This window comes from Mya arenaria, chromosome 13, assembly GCF_026914265.1.
Source record: "Mya arenaria isolate MELC-2E11 chromosome 13, ASM2691426v1".
Lineage (NCBI taxonomy): Eukaryota > Metazoa > Mollusca > Bivalvia > Myida > Myidae > Mya > Mya arenaria.
This window is the reverse complement of record NC_069134.1, coordinates 23,362,372-23,385,564: the sequence shown is the minus strand read 5'-3', so window position 1 is coordinate 23,385,564 and position 23,193 is coordinate 23,362,372. Positions and strand designations below refer to the sequence as shown.

General features: G+C 34.5%; 1 protein-coding gene across 1 annotated transcript in view; it reads right to left on the bottom strand.

The window, feature by feature from the left end:
* Window positions 1-22,108, bottom strand: part of LOC128214039 (centromere protein F-like) — a 29,666-nt gene extending 7,558 nt beyond the window's left edge. The window contains exons 1-4 of the mRNA XM_052920268.1: window positions 22,021-22,108; window positions 12,268-12,427; window positions 10,118-10,330; window positions 416-9,712 (exon numbers count right to left, since the gene is read on the bottom strand). Of these exons, the coding sequence (XP_052776228.1) occupies window positions 416-9,712; window positions 10,118-10,330; window positions 12,268-12,405 (9,648 nt within the window). The 5' untranslated portion in view covers window positions 12,406-12,427; window positions 22,021-22,108. The remainder of the gene's footprint in view (window positions 1-415; window positions 9,713-10,117; window positions 10,331-12,267; window positions 12,428-22,020) is intronic.
* Window positions 22,109-23,193: the final 1,085 nt, after the last annotated feature.

Below are 23,193 nucleotides of genomic sequence, written 5' to 3'. Positions count from 1 at the left end.
ATTAACAAAGTTGTTAAATATAACGAAGTTCTGAACAATCTGCCCATTATACTGTGGAATTTATTGTTTCATATTTTATGATAAATTACTGAATTTAAAGTTTTGTATTAGGAATTTTAGATTTAGTTATCTAGTTTTATTCACGCATTTGCTAATTATAACATTTTTATGTTCATATACAAATATTGAACTTATTTATTTTTTTAGCTTAACAGTGATTATTAAAAAGTACTTTTATTTACATGTATAACAAAATCATTGTCATTATTATCATCATCTGAATCTTATGTTTGCAGGCATTTAATGATGGTCACTGGTTGAATAAAAACCACATTCATATTAAAATGATTTAGTTAAAGACTTTAATTCAAGAATGAAATGTTCATGCACTGTGAAAAATTCCTATTTAACTCACCTGAGCCCGGCATGTGTCTGTGTCTTTCTGCAGGGCACAATGCTTGTCCTCGAGGGCCAGGAACTGCCCCAATAGGTCAGATTTCTCCCGCTCCTGTGTGGCTACACGCTGTTCAAGATCCAGCCTCACGGAAGTCAGACTGGCAAGCTCTGTCCTGGCATCCCTAAAATCTTGCTGGATAGCATCAGCTTCACTGTATGTAGCTTTCATTGATCGGATCTGGTCTTCCAAAGACTTCTTTTCTATATTGAGTTCCCTTTCTGACTCAGTAAGTCTATTCAACTGCTGTTGCAAGTCACTGAGCTCCATATTCAAGCTGTCTACGATTTCAATATTCCTCACTCTCATTTCTTCCAATTCCCCTTCAAGATTTTTAATTTTCAGCTCATTTGAGCGCAAGTTCTGTTCATATATATTTTCAGCATTTAAATTATTGTTTGATTCCTTTTCAATAATGTCTTTTAATGACTTTACCTCTTTTTCCAATATTTCATTCTGGTCTACCAATGTTTTATGCTCAAATTCCATTGATTCCAGCATGTCCTTTAAGTTATCACAATCGTTTTCCAATGACCTAACTTTGTCTTGCAATTCCTCACATTCACTTGATTTCTTCAAAGCATCAGTTTGCCCACTGCAAATTTCCTTTTCTAGAAGTGTCTTCTCAGTCTGAACAGCAGTCAAACAGTCTTCAGTTTCTGCCAGTTGTTGTCTCAGTTTTGTACACTCATCTTCCTTTTCTTTTAATTCTTTTGTCACATTGCCTTTATTAACTTCCACATTATTCAGCTTCTCTTTCAACTCATTTATCTCATCATCTTTTCCTGAACTCTCCATGCTAGTGTATTCAACCATTCCTTCCAGTTCTTCTTTTTCTGATTCCATCTTCTTTAATTTAGTTTCAAGTGTTTCAACATCTGCCTGCAATTTTTCAACCTTAGCATGTGTGTCTTTATTCTTGTCTTCACTAATATTCAATTCATCCTGGGTAACAGTCAAAGTCATCTTCAAACTTTCTATTTCAGATTGCAAATTTTCTTCCACTTTCTTGTACTTTTCACACTCCATTTTGATCACTCCTAGCCTTTCCAGGGCGGTTTCATTTTCCATTGTCAGAGTCTTAATCTGTTCTTTAGCCTCACTTAAATCTGCAGCAAGTAAATCAGTCTCATTACTTCTTTGTGAGCATTCCCCTTCAAACTTTGATAGTTCATTTTGTAGAGTCTCAATTTCTGCGTTTAAACTGCTGATTTCCTTCTTGTTATCACTAACATTTTCTTCCAATGTTCTTATTGCTTCTTCTTTCTCTTGTATAGAGTCTTCCAATTCTGTGATGTATTTTGACTTAGATTCAATGTCTTTCTCTAATGAGGTGTTTGTTCTAGTAAGATCATCAACAGCCATGGTATTTTCAGTAAAATCTTGTTCGCTGGACTTCAGTGTCTCGCGCACATCATTCAACTCGGATGTCAAAGCTTCTAATTCATCCTTTAACCTTGCTCTGTCATTTTCTAACACAGTCTTATTTTTTTCTTCAAACTTTTGATCTGAAGCAGTTTCATCAAGTTTTTCTTGAACTTCAGTCAGTTTAATGGTCATATTACAAACTGATGCTTCAAGATCAATTTTCTCATTTTCAAGGACATCAAGCTTTTCAATAAGTGTCTCTATTTCTTTTTTTGCCTGCTGGAGCTCTTTGGAACTTGCCTTTAGCTCCTCTTCCAACTGAGCAATTTCTTGATCTTTATTTCTCAAGGTGTCACTCTGGCTGAAAACTTTTTCTTGAACCTCTTGATACTTTCCCATAGCTTCACTTACTTCTTCAGTTTGTTTTACAGTCTTCTCTTGCAATTCAATTTGAAGTCTTTCAATTTCAACTTTGGACTGTTGTAATGAAGATTCAAGGTCTGTTTTCTCTGAGGTCAAAACATACACTCGCTCTTGAAGATTTTTATATTCATTGTCCACTTGATCAAGCTGTTCTTGAAGAGACTGTGTAAAAACTTGTGTTGACTGCAGTTCACTTTCTTTATCACCTAAAACCCTTGTTGTGTGATGATGCTCATTTTTTAATTCACTTATTTCTTTTTTCAAAGTATCAACAGTCTCAATCAAATTTGTTTTTTCTTCGTCAAGAGAATTGCAATTACTTGTAACCTGTGCAATCTGTTCTTCAAGACGTTCAACAGTCTCAGACGATTCTTTTGCTTGCATCTGGAGGGCTTCCAACTCATTCTCAATATTTTGTTTCTGATCTAACACTGTCTGTAACTCACTCTTAGTGGTAGATAATGATTCATTTAATGATTCAATATCCACATCTAGACAACTTACTTTTTCTTCTAAATTTACTTTCACAGAAGTATATTTATCTCTCAATGAAAACAGTTCATTTTCACGATCAAGCAGGCGTTTTTCCAGATTATCCCTTTCATCCTGACTGTCTGCTAATCTAGATGGTAGTGTTTTCAGGCTTTCTTCAAATTCAGCAATTTTGCTCTCATGACCACTATTTATATTCTTCATTTCTGTAAGCGATTGTTGCAAGCTTATTTTCTCCATATCCAATGAAGTAAGCCTGCCTGTCAAGCTACTAACACGTTCTTCAAGCAAACCATTTTCCTTCTGTAAACGTTCAATTGCCTTATCCATTTCTGAATTTTGTTCCTGAATGTCTTCAAAGTCACACTGGCTTACTTTCAACTGGCCTTGCTTCTTAAGCAGCTGATCCTCCACATTCTGTTTTTCCTTCCTCTCAATGTCTAGTTTATCTGACAGCTCACTTATCTTCTTTTCAAGTTGTTTTACTTCTTTATCAGCATTTTCTGCTGAATGATCTCTCTCCAATTTACAAGCGTCATAGTGACTTGATGCTTGCATTAGGTCGCTTTCAAGTTCTTTGAATTTTGCATCTTTTTCAGTCAAACATGCATGCAACTTTTCATTTTCCTCCGTTTTGTGCTGAAGTTCAGATTCCAATTCACTGATTTTTTTCAAAGTCCCACTAGAGACATTGTTTGCTTCTTCAAGCTGCAAGTTGAGGCTTGCTTTCTCTTGGTCATTACTCTGTGATTGTTCACTGACATTGTCTTTTAACTCCTGAATGTGTTTCTGCAGAATGTTGACTTCATTCTTGCTATTTTCTAATTCCTTAGCTGTTTCCTGAAGCTTAAATATTGTTTCTTCTAATGATTTCTGAAGATCAATCTTGGAAGCAGTCTCATCTTTCTGCTTAGCAAGAACCTCATCAAGGTTTTTCTGGATAGTTTCTTTCTCTTCTTCCATTCGCTCCAATGTAGATTTCAATTTCATCAAGTTTTCATCCTTTCCTTCAATGACATTATTTGATTCCTCTTTGAGATTAGTTATCTCACTTTGCAGAAGCTCATTTTCGGACATGCTTTTAGTTAAACTGTCTTTCAGCTCCAATGTTTCTTTCTCAAGTACATCAATTTTATTCTGGGCTGCTAACATATTTAAATCTATTTCAGCTTTAGCAAAGTTAATCTGATCTTTCTCTTCTTTTTCTATTCTGAGGACCTCAAGGGTATCACAGAGTTGCTTACAACATTGACCTTTAGATACATCAAGAGCACTAATTTTATCATTCGCATGCTCAATTTCAGTACGGAGCTCTTCAATTTTCTTTTCATAATGTTCAATAACATTTTTGTTTTCTTCCAATTCTGTTAAGTATTTGGCTTGGCTTGATGAAATATCCACTGACTGTTCATTTAAAGTCTCCTTTAGAATAATAAGGTTTTTTTCTAGTTTTTCTTTTGATGCAGAATGCTCTTCATTCTTCTTTTTTTCTTCACTCAATTCAAAGACAACCTCATCTTTACTATTTGTTACTTCAGTTAATTTGACATTAATGGAATCTCTTTCCTTTACGACTTCTTCTAGATCAGCACTCCTTTTTTCAAGTGATAAAGTAACATTGCCAATTTCTTCTCTCAATGACTGTACTTGTTTCTCAAGACTGTCTATAATATTTTCCTTTTCACTAATGTCTTGTTTCATCTCTGCTGTTCGCATCGACTCTTCAACTTGATTATCGCTGAGTTCATCTTTTAATGCAACCAGTTCTTTTTCCAATTTCTCGGTTTTTCTTGCACACTCTTTTTCTGATTGTTGTACCACTTCAAAACAATGTTTTAATTCTTCCATTTCATTCTTCTCACTTGACAGCTTACCTAACAGCTCTGTTTTTGAATTTGCCATTTCCCGAAGTTCATTTTCATATCGTTCAATGTTTTCTTTTAATTTTTCATTTTCCAACAACAATGTATTTTCTATTTCTTTCATTCCTTCCATTGTATTTTTTAATCCTTCAATTTCCTGACTTAATTTGGCAGACATTGTAGCTCCATCACCAGAAATAACATTTATTTTATCCTTAAGACTGTTTGATTCACTTACAATGTCCACCATCTTCCGTTGTTGATCATTATACATGTCTTGAAGTTCCTCAATTTTCCTTTCTCCAAGTTCTAGTTCTGATGTTTTACTGGTGATTTCAGACTGTAATTCATTTCTCTGCTGTTCACAAACTTCCAAAGCACTTGTTATAACCAGTATTCTTTCATTGGCATGACTAAGCTCTTCTCTCACATCACACATTTCTTTTTCCATGCACATTTTAATGTTTTCCAGTTCTTCACACCTTTGTTTGTTTTCAATCAATTCTGTCTCATACTTTTCAATGTTATTTTCCATGACTTTCAGTTTCTCTCTTTCATCTTCCAGTTCAAGATTCACATGTGTTAGTTCTTGATGCAGTTTTTCAATTTCTTCCTTGTGACCTTCAACTAAATTGTTCAGCTCTTCATTTTCCTGTGTCAATTTTGTTTTGTTTGCCGTCTCACTTACAGACATAGTGTGAAGTTCATCTTTTAGTGATTTAATTTCTGTTTGTAAACTTATCACACAAGCAGATTTTTCTGCAATATCTTTTTCACATTCATGGAGTTTGAACTCCATTGACTCAATATTGTCCTTCTGCTCATTAATTTTCAGTGCTGCTGTTTGATAATCATTCTGAAACTTTTCTAATTGGCTGACACTTTCGTCATACTTCTTACTCACATGTGACAATTCTGTCCTAAGATTGGAAACTTCTTCCTCTTTACCACTTGTAATATTCTGTAATTCATTCTGAGTTGTTTCATACATTCCTTCAAGATTGTCCCTTTCAGATTTCACTTGATGATAACTGTCTTGAAGAGTGGTTAATGACTCATTTAATTTTGCTAGTTTAAGTTGGCGATTTTTGTCAGTTTCTTGCAATTCATCAATTAATGTTTTGAAATTCAGTAGCTCTCCCTCAAGCTTTGAAACATGCAACTCAGCATTAGTATTCTTTGCAGAATAATCATTAAGTTGAAGCAGAACTGAATCAAGCTTTTCTTGTTTGTGCTGTGTTTCTTCATGGCATGCTTTAATCTCTTCTTCTCGCCCTTGAATAATGTTTTTCAATTCTTCATTTGTTTGTTTCAATGTTGCTTGTCTAACGGATTCTTCCATGGCTTGGTCACTCAAGTCATCTTTCAACTGAGAAATTTCTTCTGTCAAACTACACACCTGTTTTTCAAATTCTGACTTTGACAAGGTTATGTCTGATAAAGTGAATTTTGTCTCTTCAAGACAAGTCTGTACTTCATTTAATTTCAATTCTAGGTCTTCCTTTTCTTGTTTTATGCTATTCAATGCACACTCTCTCTTTTCTAAATCTGCCTTTTGGTGATCAACTTCCAACTGCAATTCTTTAATGGTTTCATCTCTGCCTTCCAAACAATTAGAAGCCCCAGTGAGATCTTGCTTAAGCTTAGCTATAGTCACTGACGTCTCAACAGATAGGTCACTGATTTCATCTTTCAATGCTTCAATTTCTTTCGACAAAACAGACACTTGCTCCAATGCCTTTTCTTCGGTAGCCTTTGTATTTTCAAGTGTAAAACTGATTTCCTCAATTTTCTTATTCAACCCATTCATCATTTCATCAGAATCGTTTTTCTGTGAGACTGTTTCTTCGCAAACTTTATTTACCTTTTCAAGGTTTATCGCCAGATGCGAAACTTCATCTCTAAGACCATTTATCTCCGAATCCTTACCAGACACCATATTTTCAAGTTCACAAATCTTTTGAGATAGTTCTGCAGTGTATGATGATTCAGCCAATGTATGTTCGGCCTGTTGGTCTTTCAATTCCCTGATAATCTGATTTAATTCCACTTCACTTGCACTCAGCTTCTCTTCAGCCATCTGTGTTTCTTTTAGAGACAAATTCACTGATTCTGCTTCTTTTTTAAGTTCAATTACTTCTGTTGAAAGAATTTCTTTTTCAGTGGTGATTTCTTCCAGCTGTTTTAACCTTAAAGACAGTTCTTCATCTTTATGACTCAACTCATTAGTAAGTTCTGTAATTCTTTTGTTTTTTTCCTCATTTACATTAACAGCTTGAGAGACTTCTTGCTTCAGAGTTGCAAGATTCACAGAGTACTCCATGTTACTATCACTTATGTTGTCTTTCAATTGTTGGCATTCAGAAGCCAACTTTTCATGTTCTGTAGTTATACTTTCAAACTTTGTTTGCATTTCTGAGAAGGCAAATTTGGTCTCTTCACATTCAGCCTGTATTGCAGAAATTTTGAGCTGGTTTTCTTCCCTTTCTGAGGTAACACTCTGAAGATCTTGATCTAGTCGCTCTGTTTCTTTAACCTTGTGATTAACTTCATCCTTGAGTGTCTTTATTTCATGATCCTTTCCTTCTGCAATGTTCTGCATCTCTTCTATGTTTTGTTTTAGTGCAACGCAAGCAAATTCCTTTTCATGCGCCAAATCATCAAGTTTATCCTTTTGCTCTGTATTTAATGCTTCAAGCTCAACAATTTTTGCTTGCAATTGACTTCTTTCTTTAACAATTTCTTCATAAGCAAACTTGACTGCCTCAAGTTCTTTCTCTGATTCCGCAATTTTCATGTCTAACTCTGATGAATATTTAGAGACATTATCAAGCTTTACCTCTAATTGTTCAACAGTAACCTGTTTTGCTGAAACATCAGCTTGCAACTTCTCAATATCATTGTCCTTTGACTCGCACACATTTTTCAGCTCCTCAACTTCTTGAGTTTTCTTGGCAATATTTGCAGACATTTCCATCTCAGTTTTATTGATCATATCTTTAAATTGCCTAATTTCTTCTTCAAATCCACTGATCAATTCTTTCTGGTGTTGTTCTTTGGATTTTAAATCATCCATGGAAAATGTTAGCTCTTCAACCTTAGTTTCTAGTGTTTTATTGCTGACTTCAACATCAGACTTTTCTTGCATTAAACTTGACAATGTCCCTTCAATTTTCTGCACATTTTCTGCTTTGTGCGATAGCTCTTCTTTTAATTCACTAACTTGTTTTTGGCATTCGCTTAGTTCACCATTCAATGATTCTTTCACCGTGTTAAGCTCTGCTTGCAGTTCTGATTCGACTGTTTGTTTAATAGAAAGTTCATCTTTCAGTTTCTTTATGTCCTCTGTAAGTTGCATCATTCTGTTGCTTTCACCTACAAGCTGGTCATTCAATTTCTTTTGTTGCTCCTGTAAATCATCAATTTCTTCTTGTTTACTTTTATTTTGGATTTCGAGATTTTCTTTTTCTTTTCTGATGCTGTTTAAGTCATCTTTGGTACTGAGACATTCATCTTCAAAGGTTTTTAGCTTTTCCTCATTTTCCTTCAAACAGGACTGTGCAGTTTCTAATGCAAAGGAGGTTTCTTCTACCTTTTTATTCAAACCCAGTCTCTCATTGGATACTTCACTTAGTGTTTCGGTCAGTTGAGTGATCTGATTAACTAGATCATTTTTGTCCTTTGATGTTTTTTCCACTGCTTCTGACAGCTCATTTTTCTCCTGATCGGCCTTTTCAATTTGACACTGCATTTCATTGATCTTTGCATTTGTATCCATTACTTGCTCAGCTAGTGCCTTTTTTTCTTCTGTAACCTTTTCAAAGTCACCCATGAGCATCTCATGCTTTTTCTCAAGTTTGTTTAATTCGTTTTTCAGATCTTTGCTCTCATTCTCATGCTTGGTTTTTACATGATCCAACTCACTTTTCAGATTTCTGTTGTCTTCCTCAGTTGCGTGTTGGCCTGACTTTGCCTTTTCCAAATCTATTTGCATCTTTTCAATATTATTATTTCTATGATCCATTTCATTCTTCAAGTTTGAAATTTCACGTTCCTTTTCAGCACATGTATTTTTCAACTGCTCTATTTCTTGCTTAAAAGATCCATTTAAGTTCAATAGTCTTTCGGTTTCTTGTTTCAAAGCACCAAGCGCTGTTACAAGCTGATCTTTTGTTTTTTCAAGACCGGTAAGCTTCTTTTCCAGGGTGTCTCTCTCTAACTCCACATTTTTCTTTTCAGCTTCGCAATCTTTCAATTCTCTCTCTCGTTTTGCAAGAACAGCTTCAGAGTTCTTCTTACCATCCTTAACATTCTCGAGTTCAGTTGTTAATGCTTTGATTCTTTTGTCAAGATTCTTTACTTTATCATTTCCGTCTTCTGTTTGTTTGTCCAAATCTTTCTGAATTTTATTAATTGATTCTTTAGACTGTGCAATTACAGAGTCCTTGTTCTTTAAATCAGTTTTCATTGATTCTGATAATGTTTGTGCATTAGTCAAAGAATCCCTCAAGAATTTTATATCTTTGGCCTGTTTGGCATTTTCTTGATCTTTTTCGCCAACCAGACTTTTTAACTCACCAATCTCCATTTCAAGCTTGGCTTTGCTTTGAGTTTCCTGAGCTGCCTTTTTACTGTTTGAATCTTTAAGATTCTGCACCTCAATACTTATGGCTTTCATCATAGTTGCTGTCTTCTCATCCTTAGCCTTCATATCTGCTTCAAACTTATAATACTCTCTTTCCTTCTTTTCAAGCAAATCCTTCAGTGTTTTAACCTCATCACTCATCTTTTTCTCCATAATCTTCATATTTTCCTTCTCAAGTTTTAGTTGCTCAGACACGTGCTTGTAATCAGCCTCTTTCACGGACCCTTTTTCTTTCAAATTTATCTTCATATCCTCATTGTCTGCCTGCATTGTATGGATTTGACCTTCAAGCTCTGAGACCTTATGCTTCAGTGTGTTACATTCAGATCTCAGTGCTGATGCGTCTTTTGTCTGGTGCTGGTTCAGCTGCTTCAGTTTCTCATGGTCTGCAACAAGTTTTTCATACTTGTCTCCTTGCCCCATCTGCTCCATTTCAAAACGTTCTATGCTTGCCTGCATTTGGGATACCTGCAAAAGTGAATCAAATGACATTTTCAAAGAATGAAACAAGAACTATCAGTCATTGGCCTGAGCAAAACAAAATAGCCCTCCTTAGTCTTTGACTATTAAACAGGCTAAATCTGCATACTAAATATAATTAAAGGGTATATAGAAAAGCACTTTTAGTCATTTTTTATCATATAAGGCAAATCTACTCTGGCAATGTTGAAACACTACCAGACCTGAGCGATTATCGCCATTATTTTTTATTTTATTATATTACAATAAGATGTTTTAATTCACTTATATAAAAGCAATGAGCATTAAGTAAAACTAAATTACAGTTTAAATGATTCGAACCTTTAAGGATATAGTCTCTTTTCAGTGCCTAGTGATCCGTTCAAGTATTCAAAAATAACATTAAATATGAACCTTGGCATTATCAGCTTCCAGCTGTTTCTTGAGGTGGGCTATTTGCCCATTGAGAGCGTTAATGTGGCTGTCCTTGCTGTGTAAGTCAGTGGCAAGTTTTTGTCTTTTCTGTTCCACATCCTGACAGGCCTCTGACAATGACTGGACCTCACGCTTAAGTGCGGACTGTTCAGAACGTTCATCTTCTGCACGTCGCTTCTCCTTTTGTATAACCTATGGGCAGAATGAGAATGTAACTTAAAGGAATAGGGAATTGCTTTCTTTATATTATAGCTAAACTGCTGTTCATGTTTTTGACAATAGACCTAAAATCTCTTAAAAATAAGGCCACACCAAATTGATATTTCGTTCCGCGGATTTACCGCTCCTATTTTTTGAAAATGTAAAAAAAATATTTTTATTTTTTTTGTGCGCCCGCACCTCCATTTTGATCGCCAAGCAGATTTTTTTCAGGTAATAATTTATTAAAAGGCTAAAAATAATCACGTATTATTTTTCTACGCTAGTTTTCATGTTTTTGTAAAGAGAAGTTACCGATGCGTAGTGTTTTTATACTGTATATCGATCGGTTTAGCATGGGTTCAATAAATTCAATCAAAATGGCCGCTATAATAAACAATGTGGCTGGAAGTTAAAATCTTATTTTTGACAATAAATATGTTTTGAGCATGCTTGAAGTCATTGTTGATCGTCTCATACACTAAAGGATCATTATTTAAAGCAACCATTATGCAATAAAGCATGTGTATCTGAGACTGGTAGCGATTATATTGCGTAATTAGTGACTCGTTTTGAATGGAAATCGGAATGATCAACTTAGTACTATTTTATTCAAGTCATAATACAAGGGACCAACATTTTACCTCGTTACGACGATGCTGAAGATGTCACAGGTCAACTTAACTGGAACATGAGTCATTGTTTGGTCCAAATTGATGATTGTATCAAGCTCATTTTTGATCAAATTCTGACAAAGCAACAGTTTTGAACAAATATCTTTTCACAAATAGCGATATAAACACTGGTCTGGATATACCTCAACATAAGTAAGCCTAAGTTTATCACCTTATATTTTGTTTTTATTTGCAACATAATCCGGGATTGTAATGCGCTTGTCAATTGTAACCACTGCCCCGCCCACCCCTTGCCCTTGTTCCAGGGGTAAACCGGGGACAGCAGAGGCAATGGGCTGTGTTTTTACCTTTCAGGTGGCCCTGCAGTGCCTAGTGAATGTGGTTTTGTCTTCATATTGAAAATTGTCGGGAATGGGCCTCACATAGGTATTCAGGGTTGCGGGGTCATTTGGCAGGGATTTTACCAGCAGTGTGTCCCAGCAGGTTGGGTATTTTACCCGGGTGTTGAGAGACCGGAAGTCAAAGTCCCCGCTATTCCGTACTTGGGGGGGGGGGGGGGGGGGGGGGCATATACAATTGGCTGGTGCATAAAAACATCTAAATAACCAAAAAAGTACTCTGAAAAATACCCTGATTCTTTTTGTTTTAATAAGCACATGTCATTGCATTTCCTGTGATAATAAAAACAAAATTTAGTCTATGTTATATGGAATCTGATGTTTGATGATGCCATTGTGTAAGTGATCATTTTTTACAAATCCAAAATCAATCCTAAGTTATGTCTAAATACAGTTGCATATTATGTTAAACTGATTCAGGTAGATTTATATAAGTCGTTTCAAACTTTTTACTAAAAGCAAGGTTATTTATTATTATAAATGAATGTCATATTAAAGTACGTTTTAATTATATAAGAAATTAGATTTATCCATATAATGTTTGTACTGAACACGGATGAATAAATAGTATGTATTCCGACATTTTCCCAATGTCCATTAGAGGTTCAGTTCAAGATGGCATTAAAATGGGTTTAAGGGCAATTATTTTGAACAATCTTTCTTATTTATATTGAATATAAGGAAAAATATATTTTTCGCTCTTCGCTCACTTCGGTTTTTATGAAAACTGACAAAATTATATTTTTATTTTTTTTCGCTCGCTCGCTCCAATTTTTTTAGGCAAAAATCCGAGGAACTAAACATTAATTTGGTGTGGCCTAATGAAAGGAAAAAAAAATCTACTTTCAATGCATAATTGAAAAAAGTGGCCCTATTGTTACAAATCAGTAGTCAGTACCTGTTCCATGCTGTCCATCTTGAACTGTTTCATCTCTGCTTCCTTCTTGAGGCGATTGAGCTGTCCCTCTAGCTGCTCCACCTTCTGCCGTGCCTGGTGGGACAGGTCCACCTTCCATTCATCAGCGGCCCAGCTCATCTTGTCTCTTTATTGCTGGGACCTGGTAAAGAAAGCAATTACCATATTTTCTCGACTTCAAGGCGATCCGCTTATAAGACGACCCCTAACTTTGCCCATGAAATTTGGTACTTTTTGTTTCGACTCGTTTATAAGACGGGGTCAATTTTTAATCAAATCTAAATCTTTTAATTCCTCCAAATGTGTGAAAATGTTCATATGATATTCACATGAACCTTTTTTTAATATTTTATCGACTCGCTTAAATAAGCTGGTCACCCTGAAATAAATCTTAAAACAATGGAGAATCCTTAACAGTAACAATCTTATATAATCCTATTATTACAGTAATAATTGTATTTCTTTGATGTAACAAAGATGTTATAAATATACAAAAAATGTACACAAATTTCAAATGTTCAAATTGATGACTCTTAGATGAAGATATTTGCTTAAAAGCTCAAGTTGGGGTAACCCAGATTGAGATCAACAACGGAGCTGTCTGTCAGACCAGTACACCAATTGTCATTCATACCGGTATAGGACTAAGATTGAAATCTAAAACTCAAGGGTTAGGTTAATAGGTTTCTCATACCATCATCTGTCTGGGATTGCTATGAAAGTAAAATTATGAAAAAGATATTTTGTTTTCCTCTACCCAAAATATCCTGGTGATTTTGAAAAAAGCCCTTAAATTCAAGATTTTGGGTATTAATCAAACACTTTGCTCAAAGAGAAACCATGTGGAAAAAGGAACTATCAAAAATAGAGCATTATCTCCTAAAATAACCAATTCATCTGAAAGAATACCCAATTGTATACACTACTTTTAAAAGGTACACTTCAACTGAAAGAAAACACAATGTTTATAAGTACACTTCTTTTAAAAGATACACTATCTGCTGAAGATACACTCCAAAGAGACAAACTATCTGCCAAAAATATTCCCTCCAAAGAGTCTCTTTCTCATTAATGAAACACTTTTGACAAAGAGAGAACTTTCACAGATGGTAAATATCCGAAGATGAAAACCTCCTGCAAAAGACTCTCTCCTATAAGCGCCCCAGTCTGTTTAATGGATTGAAGTATCAATAAAGCAGTAGATATATCACTCTAAAACAACATTTAAGGAATCTAAAAACATATATGGCATATCTATGGCGGGTAAAATTCCTCTGAATTTTTATCCTTGCCAGACTGTCTCCCAGCTGGGTATAAAAATCCCGCAATTAAAAAAATATATATATTGTATAATTTATATTTTGAGGGAAGTTTTACAACAGGCAATAATGACAGAGTAAAACCACTGTCTGTGAATGAAACTGTATGTAAACAGACAACTCCCAATGGTAGAGTTGTTTGTTAACATGCAAAAACTGATTTGATGAATTACTTTATTTCTTTTTGATAAATGTCAAAAGAAAACATGATTATCAACTTATTTGTAATAAAGGCAAACAAATTGCTGATCGATAGTAATCAGAATTTATTAACTGACTTTGCTGGTAAGCCAATTAAAGTGTCTGAAAATCATATGCTTTTATGACACATTTTGTTCTGCAAAACAACCCTCCATTGGGTTATAACCTCATTCAAACAGGAATTTACCTTCGACGGATCTATCTTTGCTTTGCTCACAAATAAGAACACAGGAATTGAAATTTTGATTTTGTTTTTATACTTAGTTTAAAATGATGCCATTTAACAGGTTTATTTAAAATTGATTGGGAATTTCACAGGATGTTTATGGTTAAAGAGGGGCCAATGCATAAGGAGGTAGGAGGCCTACTACAAAAAGGTACTGGTGTCAAATCATTTTGCTCCCTCCTATTGTAGTTTGTCTTATATTGAGGCATCTCAAGTATCAGAGCGCATAAAAACAGCTTAGAAGTAACAAAAAGTCAAACAATTACAATACTTAATCTTAATATCAGGGACAGGATGAAGACTTGAAGATATTAATTTTTAAAATATGAAAATAAACACAGGTACTTGACCAGAGATGATAACAGAGCCAAGTTGCCAATCCTGAAAATCTCTGCGTGGGGTTCAGGGGGCCGCTGAAGGCCCCCGATGGGTCCAGGGCAAAGCCCTGGTGGGAGACCAGGGGGGCAAAGCCCCCCAAAGCTTTCTGTATTTCAGGGATTCTAATACCCTTTTTTGCCTTAGAAAAGTGTTCAAGGAGTACACCTTTCGGTTTGGTAGATATAATTATGTTCAACATGAGACATCCACAATCAGAACAATAAGTCACAGGCATTAGACATGTACCTGACAATTTTGGTTCAGTTGTCCACTTTCCATAAAACTCAACTGTCTATGATCAAATGCCTGTGTATGAACAGTCTACACTGTGGGATGTTTGATTTATAATAATGAACAACATATCAATTATCATGCTTGCAAATGTTTATTGTAAAAGTGTTATTTATTCAATTTTTATGTATCATAAGAGTATTTATTCAATTTTCTGCACATTTGATGAGAATATAATGTTACTAATTATTATATATATTATTACAAGTAATATCCAAACGGGACTTAAATGCTTTGGCAGTGTAGCCGTTGTGGACATGCTGGACTTTGACGTATTCTAGTCCCCACGCCAGATTTTTTCCCCTCATGGTGTTACATGAGTCCAGTAGCACACAAACTAGATTGTCCCACGGCAGTTCAAGTCTCTCAAACAGCCCTTCAAATTCTATGAAAATTGATTCAGAATCAGCCCTTGTGATTTTTAAGGAGGCCAAATGTCTCAACACTGTTTCTTTCTCTATGCCAGAAAAATAGCTGCAACAGTTTTCTCATTGTTTGTGTTTGTTAACTTGTCTTAGTTGAAACAAAATCGAGATCCATTAACTCCTCCACATGTTCATCATTGAAATGGCTAGCCACTCCGTAAGGCCTAAAAAAATAAATTGTTTGGTTAGGGTTACATCCTTAAAAAAAATAGGTAGGGTAGGTAGGCTTTTTTTTTTTTATTATTATTATTTTTTATTAGGTTTTATATAAGAAAATAATTTTCATCATTGGAGAATGGTGTTAAATCTATCTTCTGTATAAGCATTTAAGGTTTAAACTTAATATTAAAAAGCAATTTAAAAAAAAAACGAGATTTTTTTTTTTTTTTTTTTCATTTTTTTTTCAAACTGACTATAAAAACGGCGGGTCGGGTAACCCAAACCAAATGTAATTTTTTTTAGGCCTAAGTCATCTTGTATGATGCTGTACACCTTTGAAGTTTTAATTCGCAGAGAGCTTTTGTATCTTTGGCAAGTGTCTTAATTAAGTAAGACACACTGCTGTGGTGCCAGGGAGCATGTTCAGCCATAAATCCAAGTATCATGGCCTCTGGATTGAACTGTCAGTCATTGACAGGAACAACTGGAAGTGCTTTGTCTGTTTATCTCTGACTTGTTACCATACAGGTAAACATACCTGGAAATACAAATTACAACAATAGAATTGAAATCTCACTTAAACTGGGTCCTCAGGAAGTTTTGTTGAACTGTCTCAAATTGAAAATAAAATGACTGCCTCTACGTAATATACTGTATATTACTACTACAAAATATTTATTCATTTTTTTTTAATTTGAACCAAACCAAAATTCATTTGAACCTCCCATTATGGTCAACAATGCTTCAAACATTATGGGAATAATAAAGAAACGGTTTACAGCGTAAACTTCAATCGGCCAAATAATATTTGTAATATAAAAATTGATTATTATGACACAATCCGAATTGGGATGTTCGAAATAATGCTACATGCGCAAAATTAATTCTCAGTTTGATCACTTTCTATTAACTTAAAAAGAAACGTTTCGGGAATTTCTCTTAAAAATAAATGGACATATACCCTTAAAATCGACGATTCAATGTTTTTAGAAGTTGGTGGTCGTCTTCGTCGTCTGTCATATACACAGAGGCCATCCGGATACTGTCTTCTAGTCCCATCGGTAATTTCCGTAATCACCGAATGCTATCTTAACCAATCATATAGCTCGATTGCCAAGACGTAAATAGGTTCGTTAATTTCCGGATTAACACTTCCGGAAAACTCACCTTTCGTACCCAAATTGTTTGAACTGAGCTCGAATCGCTCCCTGTACCCTTCCCCCTAGAAAAAACTCAACGGATTTACATTAATCTCGAAATTGATCCGTGAGGCCTTAAATCCGGAATTCCAGATTATTCCGGAATTTTATCATCCCTGTTGACACAAACTTTTTTTAATGTTCTATACTGGTTGAGAAGCAGTTTCCAACAGTTTTTACAAGTGTTTATTGATGTATTCATACGTGTTAAAATTCCTACTAAAATTGTTTACATTTTAGATGACTACAGCTCAAGCTGCTATTGTCGATATATTTTTCACATGTGTAACGTCACATATAGTGTATCTAAGTGGGGCGCCAAGAGGGTACTTGCACTGTTCTGATTAGCTGTTGACGAGAAGCAGTTTCCGACAAATCAAATATGCGGCAGATTTTAGGTGCCTATTGTTTTTTATCCATTTATTCAATATACTAAATGGAAGACTATAATACGAAAACTATCATTTAATTTTTCAGCTTTTACAAAAACTTAGACCTAAAAACTTACGCCAGTCAATCATCATTCTGGAAATCAGACAGACACTAAATATCAATGATATTTTGTTTCATTTCTAATAAGAACTTGTGTTTGTAATCATTTTAGTGAATGTGGGTGTGAAACTAGCATGGCAACAGTGTTTGCAAATATGTACACAATGATCATCGTTTGTATAAGTCAATTAAGGACAACCTTGTAGCTATTCATAGATATGCAAATTAGGTTCACACGCATGCGCTGCGCGTGACGATCCCCCACATGCAAGTCTGTGTACAAATTGAAAAATAAACATTAAATAATAAATAAAAGCTATTTACGTGTCTCAGTAAAAACGTCCAACTTTTGATTGCCTAGTAACCATATAATTGAATTGCAATACCTTCTTTATGAAGATCGAAAGAAAGTACGCGAAAAAGCGATTTGTCGGAAACTGCTTTCCGTCAGAAACTGCTTCTCAACCAGTATGGGCTATATACTATAATAAGATATATCTTAATAATATAATGTTATTAATTAGGTGATTTCATATTGGCCTAGTTATTTGTCCGAGTCAAAAAATGAGTAAAAAAAACAGTAACAAGAGTACAAGTACATAGAATAAAGCACAAAGATGATATCGGCAAAAATATTCGATAAAGTACATAGAGACCATAGGCGACGACGACGCCATAAATCGACAAACAACAACAACAAACAGTCAGAAAACAGAAAACAAAATGGCTATCTTTAAAAAGTAGTTTCCAGCATATTTTTCATAGTAGGCGAGTTTTGACAGCCAATGAAAATGGCCCATTTCTCAAATCCTATATTAGGCGAGTTTTGTAGCCAATAAAAACGGAGGAAACTCATAGTAGCCTAGTTCTGGCTTCCATAACTTTAATGTTGATATTTATTTTTTTGATGTTTACTACACATTAAAGTTAAGGCGTAACCCCCATAGTAAAGTCAACCAGAATCAACTGAGTTTGATGATGCAATGCAGTCATATGACCATGATGACGTCGATGGATTCTATTTATAGCATCGGATTCACATTGTTCATATAGTTGAATCCAATTGCAGTAAGGCTGAAAATACCTTTTGATAAGTAAACACAATTGATTTATTCCAAATTTGTTTTTAGTTATTTACTAATTATTCGAAATAGAAATAATACAGCAAAATAACACTTCATTTGTGAGGTCAAATGTAGGTCACATGGGGATTTTCTGAAAATCTTGGTGTCCCGTGATTAAATTTGAACACAACTATGACCTAGGAAAGGAATGCTTGTAATAGGATTTATTAAAATGCTAATTTAACGGGAGCAAGACAAATCGGCCCCATACCAAATCGGCCTACTACCAAATCGCCCCCTAAGACGTTTCGGCCCTGCCATTTCGTCCCCTTAATTAAAATGACTCGAGACGTTTCGGCCCCTTAGTGATTTTCAACAGAGACATTTCGGCCCCGTAATTTTATTTTATTTTTTGTCTTGAGTTTAAAGGAAAACATTGTAATTTGTCTTATAAATGTAAATGAGATCTGTAAATACGTTGTAAATAACATCTTTAAATTGACAAATAGACAAATATGCATGCAAACATTGATATGACTGATATAAAAAATATAATTAAAATCTAAATACGTAACTATTAACCCTGATTTTTAATATAAAATGTTAGAAAATCTAAGAAAGTTTATATGCGGTGTATGTGACCGTTGGCAGCCTCGAGTCTGCGATACATGTAGGTGCAAGAAATATGTTTTATAGACACAAAACACGTAAAGAAATGTATAACACTTTCCAGGTATGGCTATGTTTACCGCCGAGTACTCCCATAACTCATGTTATTTAGACTAAAATGCAAGTACTGCCAAAGGTATATCAAAGCTGTTGTCATTGACACTAGACTGGCTTTCGTGGTTTTTATTTTGCTATCATTCCCGATTACACATGTGTCTGACTTGTGATTCCCTAGTATACAATTTTTGCTATGTTTCTTTGTTATGTTTATTGTATCATAAACGGGTGTTTAAACATAATTCTGTAGATCCTACAGACATGCGCGATGTACATATTCTTTTTTTTTGTGTTGTATGTACCACGCAGCATGAACCTTGCAGTATATATAACGCCGAAATCATTACCTTTTCATATTATACCTGAGTAATGTTTGTTTTAGATATGAATTGCAAACAAGTGACAACTTGATAGTTCTACAGATATTCTACAACAAATATGCATTTTAAAAAGAGTAAAACAATATATCCGTAATAAAAGAGTGAAATAATATTCTGTTTGAGGTGTGAAGAGATAATTGGTATTATTCTGTAAGTGTGAGTATTAGCAGTTGGGAAAGTCGGAACAAACCTTGTAGACGTATTTATAAGCTTGTAAACACAAAGTGTCACAATTCCAACGCCTAATACCTCTGTGGAATGTGACAATTCGCCATAAGACCGTCTGTCTAAAAACACCTTTTAACCCAGTATGGTTTTGCATACGTATTCAATATAAGATTAATAGTTTTAATCATGTTTTCAAGTGTACAGATATTTTCTTTAAATCTATTTTTATCTATACCTTTGTATGCATGTATATAGCTTTGTCTATTAAAATAAAAATAAATGAAATTACATGTTTTTTACTTATATTTACAAATAAAACAAATAAAATAAAAATATGTTTTCAAGTGTACAGATATTTTCTTTAAATCTATTTTTATCTATACCTTTGTATGCATGTATATAGCTTTGTCTATTAAAATAAAAAAAATGAAATTACATGTTTTTTACTTATATTTACAAATAAAACAAATAAAATAAAAATATGTTTTCAAGTGTACAGATATTTTCTTTAAATCTATTTTTATCTATACCTTCAGTGCTCCAGCCAGGATTTGAAAAGGGCAGGGTGGAGTTTTGAAAAGGGCAAGCTACATGAGTCGTGTAGAGGTTGTGGGGGGGGGGGGGGGTCCACCCCTGTCACAAGGGGGGGGGGGGGGGTCTCCCCCTAGAATTTGTTTTGTTTTTATACTCAATTTAAATCATTTTCCATGATTTTCAGACTTATACAAAATGGTGTTTTTGTTTTTTCTCAAAATTTAGAAGGGTGTGTTTTAATATCAAAATTAAAATTTGTCTTTTTGTCTGTGGTAGTATGATTGTACTTGTTTGGCATCTTCTTTAGTGCAATGTCACATGTTTCTTTTAAAAGTTTGTAAGATGAAGACAAAAACAAACACAGTTAAACATCAAATAAATAGATACACACAAAAAAAAATGTAGGGGACGAATCTTAGTTTGGTACGATCGGGTTTGGGTACGAATGTTACATTCAGCCTGTTTGTTATTTAATTGTCTTTGGTAAAATAATGTTTAATATGCTGATGTTTTAGAATAAAATGACAATAAAAATCACTACCCTGGTTTAAAAAATCACTTATTAAACATAGAACATTGATAAAATAACTCCGAAAATCGTTCTGATAAAATGGCGGTTTCGGCGAATTTTGACAAGATCGTGGACATGATAAGTAAATACTAAATAAAGTATCAACATAATTTTGTGGATTACGAAGAAATTTTCATCATGAATATTTTATAAACAAACTTTCAAAACATTAACTGAAAATGTGATGTATTTGATTGTACATTAGCGCCACCTTTCTTATGTTTACATATCGGCAGTGCCGTCTGCTTCAAATCAACAATGTTGAAAATGGCTAGTCTCGTCTGTACAATACAATAAACAATTATTTTAAAAGATTTAATTGCGCTTCACAACATTTTTCACCATCCCTTCGCATTTTCTATCGCATTTTACGAACTTTCATCATTGGTTGAACGAGTTCTCAATGTATATTCTGATTGGCTGACATTCAATAGGCACGCCTCCTGCCGATGTTTCCCTATTTGGCTCATCCTAATTATCGGATTAGTAGATGACCGATTATGAATACACAGGTCGTCTGCTCACTACACAAATACACAATTAGCTGTCATATGACTTGGTCAAGGCACATGGAAAGATGAAAGGGCAGTACGGCATATTTTAATCAATGGGGGCATGGTGACACCTAGCAGGAACACTATTATCACAAGTATTGCGTAATTTGTCTCAATTATGACAGCGGATTAAGGGCTGTCAATGTTTTATAATGATTTCAATAGTAAAAAGGGCACTAACGGGATATTTGGGGCTAATAGAGCATGTGTGAAAGGGGCACTACTCAAAAAGGGGGCAGGGCGGTAAGAAAAGGGGCACGGGCGCTGCGCCATTGAAAAACGGGCTAGCTGGAGCACTGACCTTTGTATGCATGTATATAGCTTTGTCTATTAAAATAAAAAAAATGAAATTACATGTCTTTTACTTATATTTAGAAATAAAAGAATAAAATAAAAATGAGGGCCGAAACGTCTCGGTAATCAGGGGCCGAAACGTCTACGGGATGGGGACGATTTGGTAAGGGGGTCGAAAAGGTAACCGTTTGAGCTAGGGGCCGATTTGGTAAGGGGCCAATTTGTCTGGTAGCCAATTTAACTATCTTTAAAACGTTTTTTGGTGTTGAAAATGTGTTTGTGAACTACATTTTACTTCATTTACCTGAGAATACAGTTATTTTGTCTGTACAATGCATACAAGTGAAATAACAGCGTGACATAAAAATGTCACGAATTCTGGTAGGGTTTTGATATGGCATTCTCTTCAGCGAACACATCCAAAAGTAATATATAACATGTTTGCTGAAGTTCTTTAGCTAATATTAGCCGAGTTTGGTCGATATTGGACGAATTCTGGCATTTATTGTCTTCAATTGTCTTGTATTGCTACCGCAATTGTCTCTGTATCTCGTCAAGTACGTAATAGTTGATTAATAAACATATATATAGGCCGATTTTTGATTATGTGACTTGCGCCTGTGAAAATAAACAAGCGTGTCGAGTTGTTTATTTGTTATGGTTTTGATTTTAAATTGCGATATACCATCTGAATAAAATGTCAAGAACCAATGCCTTTCGCTGTATATGAAAATATAAGCAAAATGTTTCCTACCTAGTGTCTTAAACATAGGTTTTAATACACATCCTTTATATTAAATTGGTTCAACTTTGAATTTCCGCCCGTTCATGGTGCGCATGCGTATGTCACTCATGAAAAACCACTGCCCTTATGTACAGATCTAGTCATAACGGATGGGCGAATTGTCTATGAACTTAGACTAGTACCCTCATTCTCTTTTCTTCAAAAAGAGACCGGTATCAGCTAAACCAGGCGCTAGTCAAATAGCCCCCAAGTCAAATAGCCCCCATTTTGGTCAAATAGCCCCCACTCACATTTTAAAATTGGTCAAATAGCCCCCGAAAAACGCCCCCCACTTTTTTTTTATATGTATGTATGCATACATATTTTATTCCAAAACATTTTTAAACCTTTATTTTACAAAATGAAGTGCAATCAACATTATTTGTATATTAATAAATCTGACAATTTTACCAAGTAAGAATATCAAACGTTTTAAAATATTACTTATAAATAATATATAAATATATCAAATCTACATTTTAACTGCCATTATTTTTTTTGTGTTTTTTTCTTTATTTTAATATTGATTACGCGTCAGTTTAAGTAACAACAAGAAATTATATAATTTAACTTTTTTTATTTTTAAATAATTCACATTATATTCACATTTATAAATCAAAGTTTCCTTTTTCAGACAAACAGAATGTATATAATCACGGACCTATAAACCATGGATTGGCAACTCTCATCTTTATTAATGCGATAATCTCAAACTCACGCGAGCAGCGGGATTTCATTCCGAGATCTTACCGTGTGGTCATTATCGAGACGTCCGACATCGGCCGAATATATACATATAGGAAAACATTAATTAAAATTGACTCAAATGAGCGGTACTTTCATTTGAGTTGATAATAGTCCAATTGAATCTGATAAAAATCACAGTTATTAATTATAATTAAACATATAACGAACAAGGCATTATTAGCAGAGTTGGCGGAAATAACCGAAGATCGCCGTTAATCACCGCTTGGAGATTCGGCGGAATTTTCCGATATTTGCCGAGCGCGCACTAAGGATTGTGGATAAATTATTATTTCTTATCCTTTCACCGATATGGGGCAGTTGCCAGTCCATGGTTTATAGGTCCATGATTTAATCTATCATTAACAATATTCATTTTAAACAAAAGTGAGTTTAGCT